Below are 21,133 nucleotides of genomic sequence, written 5' to 3'. Positions count from 1 at the left end.
TAAATATCCCCAAAAATATATAAAAAACTTTTTTTTCCCCTCAGTTTAGGCCGATACGTATTCCTCTACATATTTTTGGTAAAAAAAAATCACAATAAGCATTTATTGATTGGTTTGCGCAAAAGTTATAGGGCCGGATTCAGATACATTGGAGTATCTTTCGGCGCGGCGTAACAGCGCCGTAAATTAGAGCGCAAGTTCCGTATTCAGAAAGAACTTGCGCCCTTAGTTACGGCGGCGTAACGTATGAGGTCCGGCGTAAGCCCGCCTAATTCAAATGTGGATGATGTGGGCATGTTTTATCAAAATTCACTGTGACCCCATGTATTTGACGTATTTTACGTGAAAAAATCCCAGTGCGCATGCTCGAAATTACGCCGCAAATCGTCATTGCTTTAGACGTGAACGTAACTTACGTACAGCCCTATTCGCAAACGACTTACGCAAACGACGTAAACATTTTCTAAAATAGAAAGCACTTACGCGGTGTATCAATAGAGGCTATCTGAATCCGGGCCATAGCGTTTACAAAATAGGGGTAGTTTTATGGCATTTTTATTAATCATTTTTTTTTACTAGTAATGGCGGCGATGAATGACTGAATAACTTGTATAGCACTACAAATGCGAATTGAATTGCCTCAAAAATGTTCGTATTTTTTTGTTCTGTTTCGTCTCGTTCCGTAGATTCGTAAAGATTAGTAATTTAGTAAGACTCAAGTTTTCCTATTCGGACCCGTTCGTATTTCGTAAGACGCAAGTTTTCCTATTCGGACCCGTTCGTATTTTCGTAACAGTTTTATTTTCGTTTATACTGAATGATTCGTAATTCTGTCTAATTTATTTTCGTTGATTTGAAATTCGTAATTTTGTTAGATAATAATTTTCGTTTAATGGATTCGTAATTTTGTACTTTCGTAAATACATCGCAACACGCGGCTAATTCATATTAAGATAGATTTTCTCTTAAGTCCCGTACACACGGTCGGACTTTTTGCCAACAAACGTCAAAATTAGCGTTTTCCAAAAAATCCGACCGTGTGTACGCTCTATCGGACAAACTTTTTCGGTTTCAAAAGTCCGGCCAACTCCAGACAAAATCCACGGAAAAGTTTGTTTGAAGTCCGATCGTGTGTACAAGGCTTTACACTGTCCAATGTGACTCAGCACAAAAGAGATAAGCTGATTGGCTAAGATATTAAGTAATCACCCACTAACTACACTGCCCAGTGCCCATTCGAAAGAACGATACAAGTACACAAATTTACGAACAGACAAAGAAACGGATTTACAAAACACACAAATGAAAATCCGAACATACGAATGAAAATACGAACAGACAAAGGATTTAAAATACGGAATGCAAATCGTTCGTTATAGATGTCATTTTCGTTCTTTTGCTTTTTCGGTGTTTCGTATTTTAGTAAGATTGTCCAATCATACATTTGTATTTTCCCTTGTTTGTTATTTTGCTTATTCGTAATTCCGGAATTTTCGTATTTTTGTTCTTTCGGCTTATCGTATGTTCGAATTGATACGAATGTACGAAAACTAACAAATTCGTACGAAAATCCATTTGTTACGAATGGGAACGCACATGTCTAGTACGCTGCATAAGGCTTTGGAACTCCGGTGAACCACGGGGAGAGCCATTATCTGCAAATGGAGATAACTTGGAACAGTGGTGAACCTTCCCAGGAGTAGTCGGCCTACAAAAATGACTCCAAGAGCACGACAACGACTCATCCAGGAGGTCATAAAAGATCCCAGAATGACATCTAAAGAACTGCCCGCCTCACTTGCCTCAGGTAAGATCGGTGTTCATGGTTCACCAATAAGAAAGAGACGGGGCAAAAATGGCGTCCATGGGAGAGTTCCAAGGCCAAAGCCACTGCTGACCAAAAAGAACGCAAAGGCTCATCTCACATTTACCAAAAAACATCTTAATTATTCCTAAGCCAAGACTTTTAGGCAAATATTCTCTGGACTGATGAGACAAAAAATGTTATTTTTGGAAGGTGTTGCGTCCCGTTACATCCGGCATAAAAGGAATACAGCTTTTCATAACAAGAACATTATCCCAACACTAAGGCCGCGTACACAAGGGCAAACATGTACGATGAAACCGGTCCGCCGGACCATTTTCACCGTACATGTCTGCCCGGGGATTTCTGTACGATGGCTGTACTAACCATCGTACAGAAATCCGCGCGTAAACAATACGCGGGGGGTGTCCGCCCCGTCGCCGCGACGATGACGCGGCGACGTGGGCGGCCCTGCCAGTTAAATGCTTCCACGCATGCGACCAGTTTCAGCAGACATGTTTGGTCGTCTGTACAGCCCATAAGACATGATGGTGGTTGGCTGATGGTCTGGGGCTGCTTTGCAGCTTCAGGACCTGGACCACTTACCATAATTGATGGAACCAGGAATTCTGAGCTCTACCAGAAAATCCTCAAGGAGAATGTCCGGCCATCAGTTCCTGACCTCAAGCTCAAGTGCGCTTGGGTTATGCAGCAGCACAATGATCCGAAAACACAACAAACAAGTCCACCTCCAAATGGTTCAAACAAAGCAAAATGTAGGTTTTGGAGTGGCCTAGTCAAAGCCCGGACTTAAATCCAATTGAGATGCTGTATCATGACCGTTCATGCTGGAAAAGCCTCCAATGTGGCTGAATTAAAACAATTCTGCAAAGAAGCGTGGGGCCAAATTTGCTCCACAGCGATGTGAAAGACTCATTGGCAGTTATCGCAAACGCTTGAGTGCAGTTGTTGCCGCCAAGAGAAGCCCAACCAGTTATCAGGTTTAGGGGGCAATTACTTTTTCACATAAAGCCAGCAAGGCTTGGACAGTTTTTTTGCCTTAATAAATGAAACCATCATTTAAAAACTGCATTTTGGATTTACTCGGGTTATCAGTGTCAGTGTGACAAATATGCAAAAAAATAAATACAATTTTAAATCAGAAAGGGAGCAAATACTTAAAGCGGGGGTTCACCCTTAGAGGGCACTTTTCCCCCTTAGATTCCTGCTCGTTATTACTAGGGGAATCGGCTATTTATTTAAAAATATGTGCAGTACTTACCCGTTTACGAGACGCATCCTCTCCGTCGCTTCCGGGTATGGGCTTCGGGAATGGGCGTTCCTTCTTGATTGACAGGTTTCCGAGAGGCTTCCGACGGTCGCATCCATCGCGTCACGATTTTCCGAAAGAAGCCGAACGTCGGTGCGCAGGCGCAGTATAGAGCCGCACCGACGTTCGGCTTCTTTCGGCTACGAGTGACGCGATGGATGCGACCGTTCGGAAGCCTCTCGGAAGAATGTCAATCAAGAAGGAACGCCCGCTCCCGAAGACCCATACCCGGAAGCGACGGAAGAAGATGCAGCTCGAAAACGGGTAAGTACTGCACCTATTTTAATACAAATAGCCGATTCCCCTAGACCGAACGAGCAGGAATCTAGGGGAAGAAAAAAAAAATTTTTAGAAATGGGTGAACTCCCGCTTTAAGTGACGATCGCTCGTCACTCTGCTGCCCCCCCCCCCCCCGCCATCCTTGGTGAAGGAACCAGAAAGTGAAGCGCTCCGGCTTCACTGCTCGGTTCCCTACGGTGCATGCGCGAGTCGCGCTACGTCTGCCGATTGGCTCCCGCTGTGTACTGGGAGCCAAGTGTTCTCAGAACACAACGGAGGGACGGGGGGGACGGGAGGTGAGGTCATGCCCGCAGTCTGCCCCAAGACTGTGTGGCCGGAAGTGGGTGCAAATACCTATCTGCACCCCCCTCCCCCCTGAAAGGTGTCCAATGTGACACCGGAGGGGGGGAGGGTTCCGATCAGCGGGAGTTCCACTTTAGGGTGGAGCTCCGCTTTAATGACTCGTTATTTATTACAATCCAAATTCATTTGTTGCTTTTAGATCTGCCTGGAATTCAGTTTGAACCGGATGAGTCCAAAAATCATCATCCTTGGACACAACCTGTATGTGGTCAATATTTGCTCAGCCCACAGAGGAGAGGTGACCTGGTTAATGGTTAGAGAGCTCTTGGCTTGCTCAATAGTAAGGACCGGACATACATTATCCTATATAAGTGGTCAGCTCAGCCAAAAGATCTCAGCAATCTCTGGGGACGTCAGAACGTGTAAGTATACATTTTTTACAAATTCTTTTGATTTTCCTCTACAAAAACAAACAATTTATATAGCAAATTTCTAAAATATTTATTTATAATAAAAATGTATATCTATACAACAATTTATTATATTATTATAATTTATAGTTAAGTGAAAATGTATATACATATTTATATAGCAGAAAAAAAATATATATGTAAATATATAAATATATATATATATATATATATATATATATATATATATATATATATATATATATATATATACACCATGGGCCAGATCCACGTATAGCGGGCGCAACTTAAATATTCGGATTTAAGTTACACCGCCGCAAAATCTCTACCTAAGTGCCCGATCCACAAAGCACTTACCTAGAAATTTGCAGCGGTGTAACTTAAATCCGTCCGGCGCAAGGCGTGCCCAATCTAATGGGGCGAGTCCCATTTAAATTAGGCGCGCTCCCGCGCCGGACAAACTGCGCATGCTCCCGACGCGATTTTCCTGACGTGCTTTGCGCAAAGTTACGTTGTGCCGAGTTTTGAGAATCGCGACGGGCGTAAAAGAAAAAAAAAGAGTTGCGGCGGGAATTTATTTATTTTTTTTTAAATTTGACAACGACGCGGGAAAGAAGGGTCTACTTTTACATGGTGTACTAAGTTTACACTTTGTAAAAGTAGCCCTAATTTTGCGACGGCAAACTAACACTTGCGGGAAAAAAAAGGAAGGGAAAAAGCTTTGTGGATCTCCGTAAGTGCTAATTTGCATACCCGACGCGGAATTTCGACGAGAAATGCCCCCAGCGGCGGCCGCGGTACTGCATCCTAAGATCCGACAGTGTTAAACTATTACACCTGCCGGATCTTAGGAATATCTATGCGTAACCTGATTCTATGAATCAGCCGCATAGATAGAAACAGGGATACGACGGCGTATCAGTAGATACGCCTGCGTATCCCTTTTGTGGATCTGGCCCTATATTACCAAAAGTATTGGGACGCCTGCCTTTACACACACATGAACTTTAATGGCCTCCCAGTCTAATGCCGCGTACACGCGATAATTTTTCGGCATGAAAAAAAACGTTGTTTTTCAGCATGTCCAAAAAACGATGTTTTTCCAACTTCATCAATAAAAACGATGTTGCCCACACACCATCGTTTTTGAAAAATGATGAACAAAGCGCGGAGACGTACACCACGTACGATGGCACTCTAAAGGGGAAGTTCCATTCGCCTTGTGGCTGCTTTTAGCTGATTCCTTGTTAGTAAAAGACGATTTGCGCTTTTCTATCTGTTACAGCGTGATGAATGTGCTTACTCCATTATGAACGCTAGTTTTACCAGAACGAGCGCTCCCGTCTCATAACTTGCTTCTGGGCATGCGCGAGTTTAAAATGTCGTTTTTGCCCACACACGGTGATTTTTTACAACATAAAAAACGACATTTTAAAAAACGACGTAAAAAAATGCAGAATGTTTGAAAAAAAATTTTGTCGTTTTTCAGAAGCCGAAAAAAGATGTTGAGCCCACACACTATCATTTTAAATGACGTTTTTAAAAACGTCGTTTTTTTTCATGAGGCTCGATTCACCAGCCTCCAGGCAATAGATTATGGGACCACAAAGTATACACACACACATACAGTATACATACACAGTATACATACACACAATACACATACACACACTGAAAAGGTACTGGAGAGGCGGGGCAGCTATAATCTTGGGATTTTTAGACAAAAAGGATGTCGGTAAGGGACATTTGCAGATTTAAAAAAAAAAAACACAGATTTTTACATACTGTCCCTGGTTTTACTGAGGCTGGCAACCCTGATGGGGCCCCCTAGTGGCATGGGGCCCTCGGATCCCCAGCCACATGCAACTTGGCATATTTGTTGGGGTGTACCAACCCAGGACTGGCCTCCCTAGCGCTCTTCCCTCTACCGCTCCTTCTATCTGTCACCCATATTGACCTTTTTTTGCTTTACTCATTTGAGCTCCCTTCTAACTGACCTCATTATATTCTTGGGGGCAGACCCACAAAGATCTGCCCCGGCGCAGCGTACGCCGCCGTGACTTACTTGTCCTCGGTTCGAATCCTGAAAGAATTTGCGCCGTAAGTCACGGCGGCGTAGTCTATCTCTGGCGGCGTAACGGCGCGTAATTCAAATCGGCGATTCTGGGGCGTGTTTCATTTAAATGAAGCGCGTCCCCGCGCCGAATGAACTGCGCATGCGCCGTCCCTAAATTTCCCGCCGTGCATTGCGCTTTGCATTGCATTGCATTGCGCTTTTAACATAGACGTGAATTACGTCCATCCCGATTCACGGACGACTTACACAAAAAAAAAATAAACGCGGGAACGACGGCCATACTTAACATGGCAAGTCTAACTATACGCGACGAAATACCAGCTTTAACTTGGTATTTTGAGGTTTGAGGATTCAAACCAAAGATACGACGCGGGAAATTTGAAAGTACGCCGGCGTATCAGTAGATACGCCGGCGTACTTCCTTTGCGGATCTGCCCCTTGGTGTATTGTATTTGTATTGCCGGTGGACCAACAGAGCGATGAGTCTCCCGAAATGGGCAAGCAAGGTCTGCATACGTATGGCACATTATGGCAAGAGTAGCGGAACTACATTTTTCCTTTACAGGACGTTGTGGTTTTGTATCTATTTTTTTATTTTTATTTATAATGGTCAGGAGGGAAAAAAATATAGGGCCAGATTCACAGCCGAGATACTCCGTCGTATCTCTCAGAGTATCTATGCGAATGATTCATAGAATCAGTTACGCATAGATATCCCTAAGATCCGACAGGTGTAATTGTTTTACACTGTTAGATCTTAGGATGCAGTACCGCGGTTGCCGCTGGGGGGAGTTTGCGTCGTATTCCAGCGTCGGGTATGCAAATTAGCAGTTACGGCGATCCACAACGGATTTTCGCGTTCGCTACGTCGCCGCTAGTCTAGTTTCCCGTCGCAAAGTTAGTCGTCGTTTTTGGTGCCCTAACTTTACACAGCACACGTATGTGCTGTATAAAGTATGGCCGTCGTTCCCGCGTCGAAATTTAAAAATCAACGCCGTTTGCGTAAGACGTCCGGGAATACGAAAGTACGCTACGCACGTCGCCGTTCGAAAAAATGACGTCACTTCGAGAAAAGCACGGCGGGAATTTCGAAACGGAGCATGCGCAGTAGGTCCGGCGCGGGAGCGCGCCTAATTTAAATGGCACACGCCCACGATATGTTACGCCGCCGCGATTCTACGTGAATCTGGCCCATATATTTAAGTAAGTAGGGATAAGTAAATCTGCCTGGGTTTGGATTTGCACATTTTGGGAACTCTGTAGTAAAGCCCTTTGAAGTCTTTGGAGGACAAATCTCGTACTTCAGTTCTGGCCATATGTAAAGCTAATAAGCAAATCTACTGCCAAAACGTGGGAAGCTGGGCGCCGCCAGAGGGGGGGACACGTCAGAATTGTCAAAACGCCTTTTCATGTGGCTTTCGAGGTCTACATTAAAAAATACACAAATCCTTTAAATTACAGGTCTGGGGAGGGGTTATTGAATTGTATGATTTTGATGGACAACTGGATGGAGATTTTGATGGATGGAGATAGTTTACACTGGTATCGCACATTTGGCTGTAAAAGTGTTTTTTTTTTTTTCTTGAACAATTAGCTTGGCCTATATACAGCAGCAATCTGGTTTATTTCAGCTTGAAAAGCCGGTAGTTTTGACTTATAGCGGGACTGCGATATTGCGGTGGACAAATCGGACACATTTTGACAATTTTTGGGGACCAGTGACACTAATACAGTGATCAGTGCTAAAAATATGCACTGTCACTGTACTAACGACACTGACTGGGTTAATATCAGGGGCGCTCAAAGGGTTAAATGTGTTCCCTGGGCGCAGGGCTGTCTTAATGAGAGGGCACACCGTCACCTGGGCATTGCCCAGGGGCCCCAGCTGCATGGGGGGTCCCCTGCACTTTCCCCAAAGCAACTGGTCCTTGAGCCCACGCTGCCCTGTAATTGGGGGACCCATGATGGTACTGAGAGTGATAGATACACAGGGGAGGCAGTCTGTCTCCTACCTATTTGATGTCTGTTTACCTGCACTGTCATCATTGTAGGGGCCCCAGAGCATTACTTTGCCCAGGGGCCCATGGTGCTATTAAGACGGCCCTGCCTGGGAGTGCTTGCTAACTGTGTGTGTGGGGGGGGGGGGGGGTGCTTGTACTGTGGAAAGGCAAAGATCCCTGCTTCTGCTTTGCAGGAGACAGGATCACAGCCTTCCCTTCTCACAGATCGTCTCCCAAACGATCATGTAGTGGTCATACACAGACCACTACATGTAATTAAGGAACAGAAGTATCATGCAAGCCCTGATGAAGCACATCTAGTGCGAAACTAGTTGGCAATATCGCATCTGCTTTTCTTCTAATCATAATCTTGATTTCCTTTTTGTATAAATCATGTAAAATTGGTCGTGATCATGTATATTTCACTTTGCTAATTTATTTTATGAAATGTGAAACTTTATATTTATATAATTAAATTATTTTTGATATCTAAAAACCTTGTGTTTTGTGCGCCTACCTTCGATACTAAGAGCAACACATCTCACGTAAAAATCCCTATATTTGGGGAGGAAATGTATTCTTTCCCCTTATATAAGCTAACCTTTTTATTTTCTGGTTAACCCAAAATAAAGGCCATATAAACAGAAAATAGTAAAAATGATTTCCCCAAATAAGTGAAAAATCACAAAATACTATGCCCTGGACCCCCCCCCCCCCTTTTTTTTAAGGGAAGCCTTGCAATAAAAAAAAGTTTGCTAAGAAGACAGCAGATTGGACTGGCCTACCCCTCTGTGCTATTGTATTCTGACAGTGGGAGCTCAGAATACATTGATCAGTGCTGAAGCCGATTGTAGAGGAATTATGACATTTGTCTTGAACCCATGGGGCCAGATTCTCGTAGATCAGCGTATCTTTGTGCGGGCGTAACGTATCCTCTTTACGTTACGCCTCCGCAACTTAGACGGGCAAGTGCTGCATTCTCAAAGCACTTGCTCAGTAAGTTGCGGCGGCGTAGCGTAAATCGGCCGGCGTAAGCCCGCCTTATTCAAATTTGGATCAGGAGGGCGTGTTTTATGTAAATGTACTGTGACCCGACGTGATTGACGTTTTTCCCGAACGGCGCATTGCTCCAAAGTACGCCGCAAGGACATCATTGTTTTCGACGTGAACGTAAATGACGTCCAGCCCCATTCACGGATGACTTACGCAAACGACGTAACTTTTTCAAATTTCGACGCGGGAATGACGTCCATATTTAACATTGGTACGCCGCAGTTATGCCTCATATAGCAGGGGCAACATTACGCTGGGAAAAGCCTAACGTAAACAGCGTATCTTTTCTGCGTCGGCCGCGCGTACGTTCGGGAATTTCGCATATCTAGCTAATTTACATATTTTGACGCGTAAATCAGCTTACACGCCCCTAGCGGCCAGCGTAAAAATGTAGTTAGGCTCCGACGGCGTAAGAGACTTACGCCAGTCGGATGTAATAGAAATCTATGGGTAACTGATTCTAAGAATCAGGCGCATAGATACGACGGCTCGGATTCGGACTTACGACGGCGTACATGGCGCTACGCCGTCGTAAGTCCTCTGAGAATCCGGGCCATGGTATCTGTTAAGCCAAACCTCAACCCTATTAGTAAGACAAATGTGAAATGTTGCATATATTTTCTTTTCCTACATCCAGCCAGAAGATGGGGCTCTCGCTCTTATTTTACGTGTTGGTAGTTCTTACCTTCTATTCCAAAATACCTGTTCTTTTACAGAGCTCAAATGCTCAAGCTACAATTTACAGCCACAAGAAGTGAATGATTTAGAGCAGGGGTCTCCAAACTACGGCCCTCCAGTTGTTCAGGAACTACAATTCCCATTATGCCTAGTCATGTCTATGAATGTCAGAGTTTTACAATGCCTCATGGGACGTGTAGTTTCGCAACAGCTGGAGGGCCGTAGTTTGGAGATCCCTGATTTAGAGCAATGTATAAAATATAAATTGAATGTACAAACCTGTGAGCTGTTGTTTAATATTATCATTGGATTTTTTTTTTTATTCTCTCTTAAGGAAAATGAGGGTCCTACTGTTCCTGGGTTTGAGTGTGGCTCTTCTTTACTCGATGGTCTTTGCTGACCACCACGAGGGTGAAGGAAAGAAATCTGGAGACAAAGACGACCATGAGAACAAAGGTGACCATCACCATCATCACCATGGTCACCGCCACCATGGTCACCGCCACCATGGCCGTCACCATGGCCGCCACCACCATGGCCATCACCATAGGCACCATCACCGTGGCAATGAAACATTGGCCTGCCACAAATTAGCAATTAGCAATTCCAATTTTGCATTTGACCTCTATAGGCAGGTAGCAGCAGACCATCCATCAGAAAACATTGTCCTGTCCCCAGTAAGCATATCTGTAGCATTGGCTTTTCTATCCCTTGGTGCCAATGGCGAAACCCATGACCAGATCTTAAAAGGCATTGGCTTCAACACCTCTGAGACTCCCAAGAAAGACATTCATGATGGCTTCCACCATCTGCTGGAAGTGTTCAACGATGAGGACAGTGAGTTTCAGCTTGACAGTGGGAACGGCCTTTTCTTAAGTCAGAAATGGAAATTCCTTGACGCCTTTCTCGAAAATGCCAAGAACATCTACGAATCCGAAGCCTTCAATGTAGACTTTTCTAATTCTGAAGAGGCCAAGAAACAAATCAACAGCTACGTTGAAAAGGAAACAAACGGCAAGATTGTTGATGTGCTGAGCAGCGTGGACACGGATGCAGCCTTTGTTCTGGTCAACTTTATTTATTTTAGAGGTAAGTCTTTAAGACTAAGTTAAATGAGAAAATTAAAACCTTGCATTCCCAGCAAGCCCCTCTCCATTGCTAAAATGCCACAATTAAAAAAGACACCTGTTGGGGAAAAAAGATATGTAATATACTCACTGTTCCCCCAGCTTCCATGGTGCAGAGGGGTGATCTCATTAGGCCCGTTGCTACAGGACAGGCAAAACAAACAATTGCTTGGGGCCCCGAGCTGGCCTGGGGCCCCCAACCTCCCCTTCCCAGGCTGTAGCGTGGCCGAGCTCCTCTTCCTTTCACCTGGATTCCTGTCAGTCTGACCGGGTACCGCGCGTGGTACAGGAGATTCAGTTTCCTGTTCCCGGTCGGACTGACAGGAAGTGCACACTGAGTGCTCACTTCCTTTCAGTCCAGCCGGGAAGACAGGAAATGGAATCTCCTGTACCACGTGCGGTACCCGGCACTATCTGATAGGGGACTGGGGAAGAGGCAGGGGGAAGAGGAGCTCGGCCACGCTACAGTGGCAGCCTACAGGGAAGAACGGGAGGTACAAAATAGAAAAAAAAATAGTGTAGCATTAACGTAGGCTTTGCATGCGGGGGGGGGGGTGCTTGGGGCCCCTCCATTTTGCTTGGGGCCCCCAAATTCCTTCAAACGGCCCTGGATGTCATCATACTACCAATAAGATTTAGTGGAGTGTTGAGAACTCCCAATCTCAAGAGAAGACACAGCAGCACATTGCAGGATCATCTTCTCATGGGATTGGGCTATTCAGCAATCCCTTGGATCTTGCCGGAAGCATGATGACGTCAACCTCTAGGCAGAAACTGGGGAAGAGTAAGGATATTATCTTACCTTTTATCCCCACAGGTGTTTTATTAAAGCGGGGGTTCACCCTTAGAGGGCACTTTTCCCCCTTAGATTCCTGCTCGTTTTTACTAGGGGAATCGGCTATTTATTTTAAAATATGTGCAGTACTTACCCGTTTACGAGATGCATCCTCTCCGTCGCTTCCGGGTATGGGCTTCGGGAATGGGCGTTCCTTCTTGATTGACAGGCTTCCGAGAGGCTTCCGACGGTCGCATCCATCGCGTCACGATTTTCCGAAAGAAGCCGAACGTCGGTGCGCAGGCGCAGTATAGAGCCGCACCGACGTTCGGCTTCTTTCGGCTACGAGTGACGCGATGGATGCGACCGTCGGAAGCCTCTCGGAAGGCTGTCAATCAAGAAGGAACGCCCGCTCCCGAAGACCCATACCCGGAAGCGACGGAAGAAGATGCAGCTCGAAAACGGGTAAGTACTGCTCATATTTTAATACAAATAGCCGATTCCCCTAGACCGAACGAGCAGGAAGCTAAGGGGAGAATTTTTTTTTTTTTTACAAATGGGGGAACTCCCGCTTTAAGTTTGATTTGGTGATTTAGAAAGAGGTCGGCGGACAACACTGAATATGTGGAACTTATGAATGTGGTATAAGATCAGCTTTAGGGAGTGTATATGGCATATGTCAGGATGTAAACATCCAGGGCTTCCATCTAGTGTTGTCCTGACTTCTGCTTTGTGTCAGACCCTCCAATGTGGCCCATTTCATAATGTAGAGGATATTCTGCTCTTGGAGCCTTTTTTCCTCTTGTTTAACACCTAAAATACAATTAACTCCTTTGCAAGAGCTTACTGACCAGGCCTGGGCTCAATATTAACAAGAAGATAGAGACAGAAGTTTATACATTTCTGTTATTTATGGGACTGCTTATGTTGAAGAATCCAAGGTGGAACCCACCTGTGCATCAATATTGGTCCAGAAGTAGCTCCACCTTCAGGGATAGACCCTTAGGCCTCATTCACACAGAAGCTGGTCCCTAACTGTGCATCATTATTGGCTTAGAAGTAGCTCCACCTTCAGAAATGAACCCTTAGGCCTCATTCACAGAGGAGCTGGGGCCCACCTGTGCATCATTATTAGCCCAAATGTAGCCCCACCTTCAGGAGATAGACCCTTAGGCCTCATTCACAGAGGAGCTGGGGCCCACCTGTAAATCATTATTGGCCCAGAAGTAGCTCCACCTTCAAGAGGAGGACCCTTAGGCCTCGTTCACACAGAAGCTGGTGCCCAACTGTGCATCATTATTGGCTTGGAAGTAGCTCCGCCTTCAGAGATGAACCCTTAGGTCTCATTCACAGAGGAGCTGGGGCCCACTGAAGATTCCTATTTAAGCTGTTGAATTTGGTCCCATACCATCTTAATGCGGTTGTGATGATTCTTAGACAAGTATATCTAAACACAACAGTTTTTTTAGTTTTGGATAGAGTGGAAATTGGTGTAAATCCCTTTAGTTAAAAAAAAAAAAAAATCTTCCCCTTTAGTTAGTTGTCACCGGAGCATATGTCCCCATTAGAAGATTTACCCTCACCTTATGTTCCAGTGACAACATTTTACATTTTACATTTCCAATTACGTTCTACCCTATTGGCAATGGACAACACCAGATGGTAAATGGAAGGAAACATCACTCTTCGAAATGTCCAATAAAGCTACAAAAGCCTCCTTTTCAGTGTATGGGTTTTCTGCCATGACAAGTGCTCTTAAAAAAATGGAATAACTAATTTTCTTTTTTCCCCCCAAATATATATTTATCTTATGATTCATTCATTGATAGGGCAATGGGAAAACCCTTTTGATGGTCAATTTACCCAAGAAGGAGATTTTCATGTGAATAAGGACAAGACTGTGAAGGTACCTTTCCTGTCTAGGACTGGCTATTACAAAGTTGCGTCCTCGGATGATGCCACCATCGTAGCCCTCCCCTACAAAGGGAATGCCTCCGCGTTGTTCATCCTCCCCAATGAAGGCAAACTGGAAGAAGTGGAAGCTAACTGGAAGGGTCTAGTGAAGAAATTTAAAAGGTCCAACAGTGAAGAGTAAGAGCACCTTTTTCTTGACATTGTTCAATAGACATCTTTCTCTCTATATTTCATATGAAAAAACAATTTCCTGTTTTCAATCAGAAGGACTGGAACAACCATTCTCAACCAGGGTTCCATGGAACCTTAGGGTTCCTCCAGAAGCAGGGGCGGACTGACCATTGAGTCACTTGGGCACTGCCCGAGCGCCCCATGCCACTAGGGGGCCCCATAAGGGTTGCCAGGCTCAGTAAAACCAGGGACAGTATGTAAAAATCTGTGTTTTTTTTTCATCTGTCCCTGATATGTCCAAAACTGACATGCTTTTGATGGGAAAATCCCGAGATTTTAGCTGCCCTGCCTCAGCACTGCCTCCTGACGTGGTGGCCATCTGTAAGTCCAGGGGCCCCATAATCTTCTATTCCCCGGGGGCCCCATGAGTTATAAGTCTGCCCCTGTCCAGAAGTTGCTAGGGGTTTGTTGATTTGTGGCTGATAGATCTCCTATCTAATGGTTCCTGCATAGTTCCAAGGCCCACACCACTTAGCAGAGCCAGCTGCAGAACACCAATGATCTTTTTAGCTGTATGGGTTTGCTCACACAAGTTGGTCAGGAAGCGGTAAAACCAGGTGGTTGAGTCCTGGTTTTACTGCTCCCTCACCGCTAACCTGAACACTGACATGCAGCTACTCAGGGGTGCACACATGCCGTGGTAAAAAGTAAACAGCATGTTGCATGCAAGTCTATGGGGCTCCCCCACAACCATGTGCAATCAAGGTAACTTCCAGTGGCGGCCCGTCCATAGGGGCATATGGGCCCCCCATCAATGCGTCTGGCCCCCTAATCTACATGCGGGGCACCGGACGCATGGATTTCAATTTTTATTTTTTTTAAGCACATGATTACAGCCTAAGGCTCCAATCAGCTTAAAAAAGGGTGGGCTTGGCAATGCGCCCCAAGCCCATCCACTTATGTGACAATAGAGAATGAATATTTGATATTATCTTCCTGATTCTCCTCCCGGCCAATCAGGAAGCAATTCCTGAGACCTGATTGGCCGGGGAGTCTTAGGACTCATAGCCAATCAGGTCTCAGTCAGGACCCACTTCCTGTTCGGAATGGAGAAGCAATGGCCCTGGAGTGAGGATCTGCAGCCCAGATCCATGCCTGCCTGATCTGCCTCCTTCCTAAGGTAAGGAGGCCTCTGATCCCTGCTGCATTGCTGACTGTCTCCCATGGGGGCTTTGCATTGGTTTACCCCCCCCCCCTCCCCACACACACACAAAAAAATATTGGGGTGGATTCAGTAAGCAATTGCGTCTGCGTAACCATAGTTACGCAGCGCAATTGCTTAGTTGCGCCGGCGTAACGACTTTTCTGTATTCAGAAAGCTCGTTACGCCGACTGCAGCCTAAGATATGACTGGCATAAGGCTCTTATGTCGTCGTATCGTAGGCTGCATTCTTACGATGGCCGCTAGGTGGCGTTCCCGTAGTGGTCAGCGTAGAGTATGCAAATTGCATACTCACGCCGATTCACAACCCTACTCGCGCCCTGCGTACGCATTTTACGTCGTTTACGTTCGTCGGGTTCCGCGTAAGGCTGCTCCTGCTATTAGCAGGGGCAGCCAATGCTAAGTATACCCGTCGTTCCCGCGTCGCGATGTTTGAAAATTAGGTCGTTTGCGTAAGTGAATGGCGCTGGACGCCATTTACGTTCACGTTGAAGCAAATGACGTCCTTGCGACGTCATTTGCCGCAATGCACGTCTGGAAAGTTTCCCGGCGGAGCATGCGCACTACGTTCGGCACGGGAACGCGCCTAATTTAAATGATCCATGCCCCCTACGGGATCATTTAAATTACGCGCCCTTACGCCGGGCATTTTTAAGGAGCGCCAACGCAAATTACGTAGCTACTGCTTCATGAATGAAGCGTAGCGCACGTAATTTACGGAGGCGCAGCGTTAAAACGGTACGCTGCGCCTCCGTAAGAGGGCGCAAGTCGTACCTGAATCCACCCAATTGAGCTTATTGCGGCTTCACCGCCCGATTCCCTACTGCGCATGCGCGAGCCACGCGGCGCAACCTGAATGGGTGATGTCTCCTGAGACACCGCTCCCCCATTCCACAGGAGGCAGCCGAGGAGGAGAAGAAAGAAGACGGACCGCGGATCAGGAAGTGGCAGATTAGGACGATCTGCCTAGCAACAGGCACTTTATGTATGTATATATAAAAAAAATATGTTTTTATTTTTTTCTAATTTTCTTTTTACAGCATTTTGTATTTTTTTTTGGTTCCTCACAACACTCTTTCTGGGCTACTTGTTCCTCATACCCAGCTCCTTAGGACCCTATTCTGATTAATTGTTCATCTACTACCTACCTAATAGTGACTCTATAACTGCAAGCTGATGGGCATTGCTCAGCCAGGAAAAAAACATAATAATACTGGCCCAGATTCAGGTACGACTTGCCCATTTCTTACGAAGGCGCAGTGTACCGTTTTAACACTGCGCCTCTGCAAATTTCCTGCGATACGCTTGATTCACGGAGCAGTAGCTCCGTAAATTGCGTGGGCGCTCATGAAAAATGCCCGGCGTAAGAGCGCGCAATTTAAATGATCCCATAGGGGGCGTGGATCATTTAAATAAGGCGCGTTCCCGCGCCGAACGTAGTGCGCATGCTCCGTCGGGAAACTTTCCCGACGTGCATTGCGGTAAATGACGTCGCAAGGACGTCATTTACTTCAAAGTGAACGTGAATGGCGTCCAGCGCCATTCACGAATCACTTACGCAAACAACGTGAAATTCAAATTTCGCGACGCGGGAACGGCGGGTATTCTTTAGCATTGGCTGCCCCTACTATTAGAAGGGGCAGCCTTACGCTAAAGACGCCGTACGGATACGACGTAACTTGCGTACGCAGGGCTCGCGCTACATTGTGAATCGGTGTTAGTATGCAATTTGCATACTATACACTGAGCACAATGGGAGCGCCCCCTAGCGGTCATCGCAAGAATGCAGCCAAAAATCTGCGTGGCATAAGAGCCTTATGCCACGCAGATTTTAGGCTGCAGTCGGCGTTACGATGTTCCTGAATCAGGAGCATTCGTAACGCCGGCGCAAGCAAGCAATTGCGCTGCGTAACTATGGTTACGCAGGCGCAATTGCTCTCTGAATCCGGGCCACTGTTATTTTATATATTTTTTCATTTGCACGTATTCTCGCGTTGTCCATGTAATAAATTGTATTCCCTGCTAACCCCCTCCCTGTTTCTTCTACCTTCCAACAGCCTTGTAGATTTGAGCATCCCCAAGTTTGACATTTCTGGTTCCTTCGACCTAAAAGAACTTCTGCCTAAATTCGGAATAGTTGATGTGTTTTCAGACAGCGCGGATCTTTCTGGAATCACTGGGGCGCCGGACCTGAAAGTTTCAAAGGTGAATAGTTATGTTTTCCATATTTATAGTTTTCTGGATATAAATTTAGGGTGAGGACGAAGAGGTAGATCATCGAAAAACCAAGATAAGAGCGATGGTCGGACTAAATTCGGAATAGTTGATGTGTTTTCAGACAGCGCGGATCTTTCTGGAATCACTGGGGCGACGGACCTGAAAGTTTCAAAGGTGAATGTTTTCCATATTTATAGTTTTCTGGATATAAATTTAGGGTGAGGACGAAGAGGTAGATCATCGAAAAACCAAGATGTGTTTTCCAATTATTGGAATCGTAATCTGAGCATTTATAAAGTGACCTTTTATTTTTTAAGCAATAGATTTTTATTGAAAAATTTTCATTACAATAAATGAAAGAAGACAAGTTGACATACATATACATACAGGGGCAGATTCTCGTACATTTGCATGGGCGCAGCGTATGTGAGATACGCTACGCCGCTGTAACTTACTTTTCTAATCTTTGAATCCAGAAAGAATTTGCGCCGTAAGTTACGGCGGCGTGGTGTATCTCTCGTGGCGTAACGCCGCGGAATTCAAATGCGGCGAGTAGGGGGCGTGTTTCATTTAAATGAAGCGCGTCCCCGCGCCGAACGAACGGCGCATGCGCCGTCTCTAAATTTCCTGCCGTGCATTGCTCTAAATGACGTCGCAAGGACGTCATTGGTTTTGACGTGGACGTAAATTACGTCCAGCCCTATTCACGGACAAGTTACGCAAACGAAATAAAAAATTTAAAATTCGACGCGGGAACGACGGCCATACTTAACATTGCGTACGCCACCAGATAGCAGCTTTAACTATACACCGGAAAAAGCCGACTAGAAACGACGTAAAGGAATGCGACGGCCGCTCGTACGTTCGTGGATCGTCGGAAATAGCTAATTTGCATACTCGACGCGGAATACGACGGGAACGCCACCCAGCGGACGCCGAAAAATTGCATCTAAGATCCGAAGGCGTACGAAGACGTACGCCTGTCGGATTTAACCCAGATGCCGTCGTATCTTGTTTTGAGGATTCAAAACAAAGATACGGCGCGGGAAATTTGAAATTACGCCGGCGTACTTTCTTTGTGGATCTGCCCCACAGTATACAAACATATCAACAACAGTAGTTGTCAGGTAATGCAGAATAGGTATATTTAACAATTATAGATAGAACTATATGTGAAGTGATACAACAGTAACAATGTGGAAGGTATGCGATTCATGCCGTTCATCCAGTTCCTCTGGGTATGGCGGAGGCATGAGAGTTGCCTGCCCACCCGGACACCCCGATGGGTGCTGTACTGTGCCCGGGTTGGAGGCAACTTCCTCTCCCTCGTAGAATACACCTTAGTATTACAAACCTATAATGCCAGCGACCTTTTATTTTTATGTGCCTTAAAGGGGTTGTAAAGGTAAAAGTTTTTTCACCTTAATGCATCATATGCATTAAGGTGAAAAAACATCCGACGCTAACGCCCCCCCACCCCCGAACCCCCGTTTTACTTACCTGACCCCTCGAAAGTCCCGCGCGCGTCCACGTGATCCTCTTCGGTTCCCAGCTTGGCCGTTGATTGGCTAGGCTGGACGGATTGATAGCAGCGAAGCCATTGGCTGGCGCTGCTGTCAATCACAGCGGATGACGCGGCGCGCCGGGGGGGGCGGGGCCGAGTGATACAGTCGGCGGCTATGCCCGCCGCTGTATCACGGGAGCACGGGAGCAAAAGCTTTCCACCATGCTCACTCACTCGCATGAAGGTGGAAATCTTTTGCGAGGAGGAGCCGAGACAGCCGCCGAGGGACCCCAGAAGACCGGGTTCGGGGCCACTCTGTGCAAAACAAGCTGCACAGTGGAGGTAAGTATAACATGTTTGTTATTTAAAAAAAAAAAAAGTTTGCCTTTAGTGTTCCTTTAATATTGTCTTGAACTAAATTGCATAAATGTCAACATTCTATGCGTGAAGATATAAAAAACCTTCTCTGTGCAGCAGCCCCACGGATACTTACCTGAGCCCCATCTCGATCCAGCGATTTGCACAAGAGCATCGGCTCTCTGGGGACTTCCCTTCCTCATTGACCAATTACAGCCAGTGAGCCAATGAGGAGAGAGAGGGAGCAGGCCGGGCTGTGGCTCTGTGTCTGAATAGACACACCCTAGCCCACCTGCTTGGGTGCCCCCATTGTAAGCTGCTTGCTCTGGGGGCACTCAACATGAGGGAGGGGCCAGGAGCACCAGCGGGGACCCAAGAAGACGTTGGCAAAGTGGTTCTGTTATCCTGACCAGACGTCATATGATGTTGGCAGGATAACAAGCCGCTGCGCACCCCCGGGGGCATGCATCGCGGCGATCGGTGGTGCGGTGTGTCAGTCTGACCCACCGCAACTCCGATCTAGGTAAAGTGTCTCAGACGGAGACTCTTTACCACGTGATCAGCCCGTGTCCAATCACGGCTGATCACGATGTAACCAGGAAGAGCCGTTGACAGACGCGAGTAGAGGAGAGCCAATCAGCTGCTCTCCTGACGGGAGTCTGTGCTGATAGTTTATGATGCCCTCCCAGGACCACCAGGAATGCCGAATTGCACATGTCTAGTTGTGAGCTGAGCTCACTGGATTTCTGGCAGATCAACAAGTATTCTTCTGTACTTGCAACATTTTAAAAGGGAGAACACATTGGGGAATTGTTGCAAGTGTGGCAGAGATGTATTGTTTTTTTTTATTTATTTTTTCTGAGAAATAAACTTTGCAAAAAAAGGAGATAATCGCCATATAAACAGATGTTAATCTGGTCTTGCTTCTCCTCTGCAGGCGGTTCACAAAGCGAAGATCAACGTAGATGAGAAGGGGACGGAGGCTGCTGGGGCCACGGTACTGGAGGCCGTTCCAATGAGACTTCCTCTGCAGATTACTCTGAATCGTCCCTTCTTACTTTCTATTTATAACCACGAAACCAGAAGTATTCTCTTCATGGCTAAAGTTGTAGACCCAGCAAAATAAATTCCCTGATCTTGTCCCCGCTGTACCTTCAATAAAGATTATTCTTTGGCTTAACGCAACTTCACTCCTTTATGTGCGGTATTTTGTGGGCGCTCTTTACTTTCGCATTATAGCCGTGTGGATGGTTGGGTTCTAGGGTTGCCACCTTTCAAGTGAAACCTGAACACTTAGGCCCAGATTCTCGTAGGAGTTACGCCGGCGTATCTCCAGATACGCCGTCGTAACTATGAGTTTGAGGCGTCGTATCGATGCGCCTGATTCTTAAAATGAGTTACGCATAGATTTGTCTTAGGCCCCGTACACACCATAGAATCCATCCGCTGAAAAATCCCAGCGAATGGGTTTCAGCGGATAGATCCTATGGTGTGTACACTCCAGCGGATCTGTTTCCGCGGATATATCTCCTCTGGGATGGATTCCAGCAGATAAATATTCGCTGACATGCCAAGCAAATCCATCTGCTGGAGTCCATCCCAACAGATGGATCCGCTGGTCTGTATAGACTCACCGGATCCATCCGTCCGAAGGGATCCCCCGCATGCGTCGTAATGATTCGACGCATGCGTGGAATTCCTTATATGACAGCGTCGCGCACGTCGCCGCGTCATAATCGCGGCAAAGGCGCGACACGTCATCGCCAGAGGATTTCGGCGCGGATTTCAATGCGATGGTGTGTACACTCCATCGCATGAAAATCCGCCGAAATCCTCGAGAGGATTTATCCGCGGAAACGGTCCGCTGGACCGTATTCACGGATAAATTCTC

General features: G+C 46.2%; 1 protein-coding gene across 2 annotated transcripts; it reads left to right on the top strand.

Moving 5' to 3' along the window:
• Positions 1–4,035: 4,035 nt before the first annotated feature.
• On the top strand, positions 4,036–20,427 carry LOC120920188 (alpha-1-antiproteinase F-like). 2 transcript variants are annotated; one of them, XM_040332121.1, is made up of 6 exons: positions 4,036–4,138; positions 10,290–11,044; positions 13,687–13,948; positions 17,222–17,290; positions 17,477–17,555; positions 20,180–20,427. In XM_040332121.1, exons 2-6 carry the CDS (start codon positions 10,294–10,296, stop codon positions 20,366–20,368), a joined length of 1,350 nt encoding a protein of 449 aa, XP_040188055.1. In that variant the 5' UTR covers positions 4,036–4,138; positions 10,290–10,293; the 3' UTR covers positions 20,369–20,427. The 2 variants fall into 2 exon arrangements, with proteins under 2 accessions (XP_040188055.1, XP_040188054.1); XM_040332120.1 differs by lacking the exon at positions 17,477–17,555 and having other exon boundaries at positions 17,222–17,369.
• The last annotated feature ends 706 nt before the right edge of the window (positions 20,428–21,133 follow it).

This window comes from Rana temporaria, chromosome 13 (assembly GCF_905171775.1).
Source record: "Rana temporaria chromosome 13, aRanTem1.1, whole genome shotgun sequence".
Classification (NCBI taxonomy): domain Eukaryota; kingdom Metazoa; phylum Chordata; class Amphibia; order Anura; family Ranidae; genus Rana; species Rana temporaria.
The sequence above is the reverse complement of the archived record's forward strand: the minus strand, read 5'-3'. Positions and strand labels throughout refer to the sequence as shown.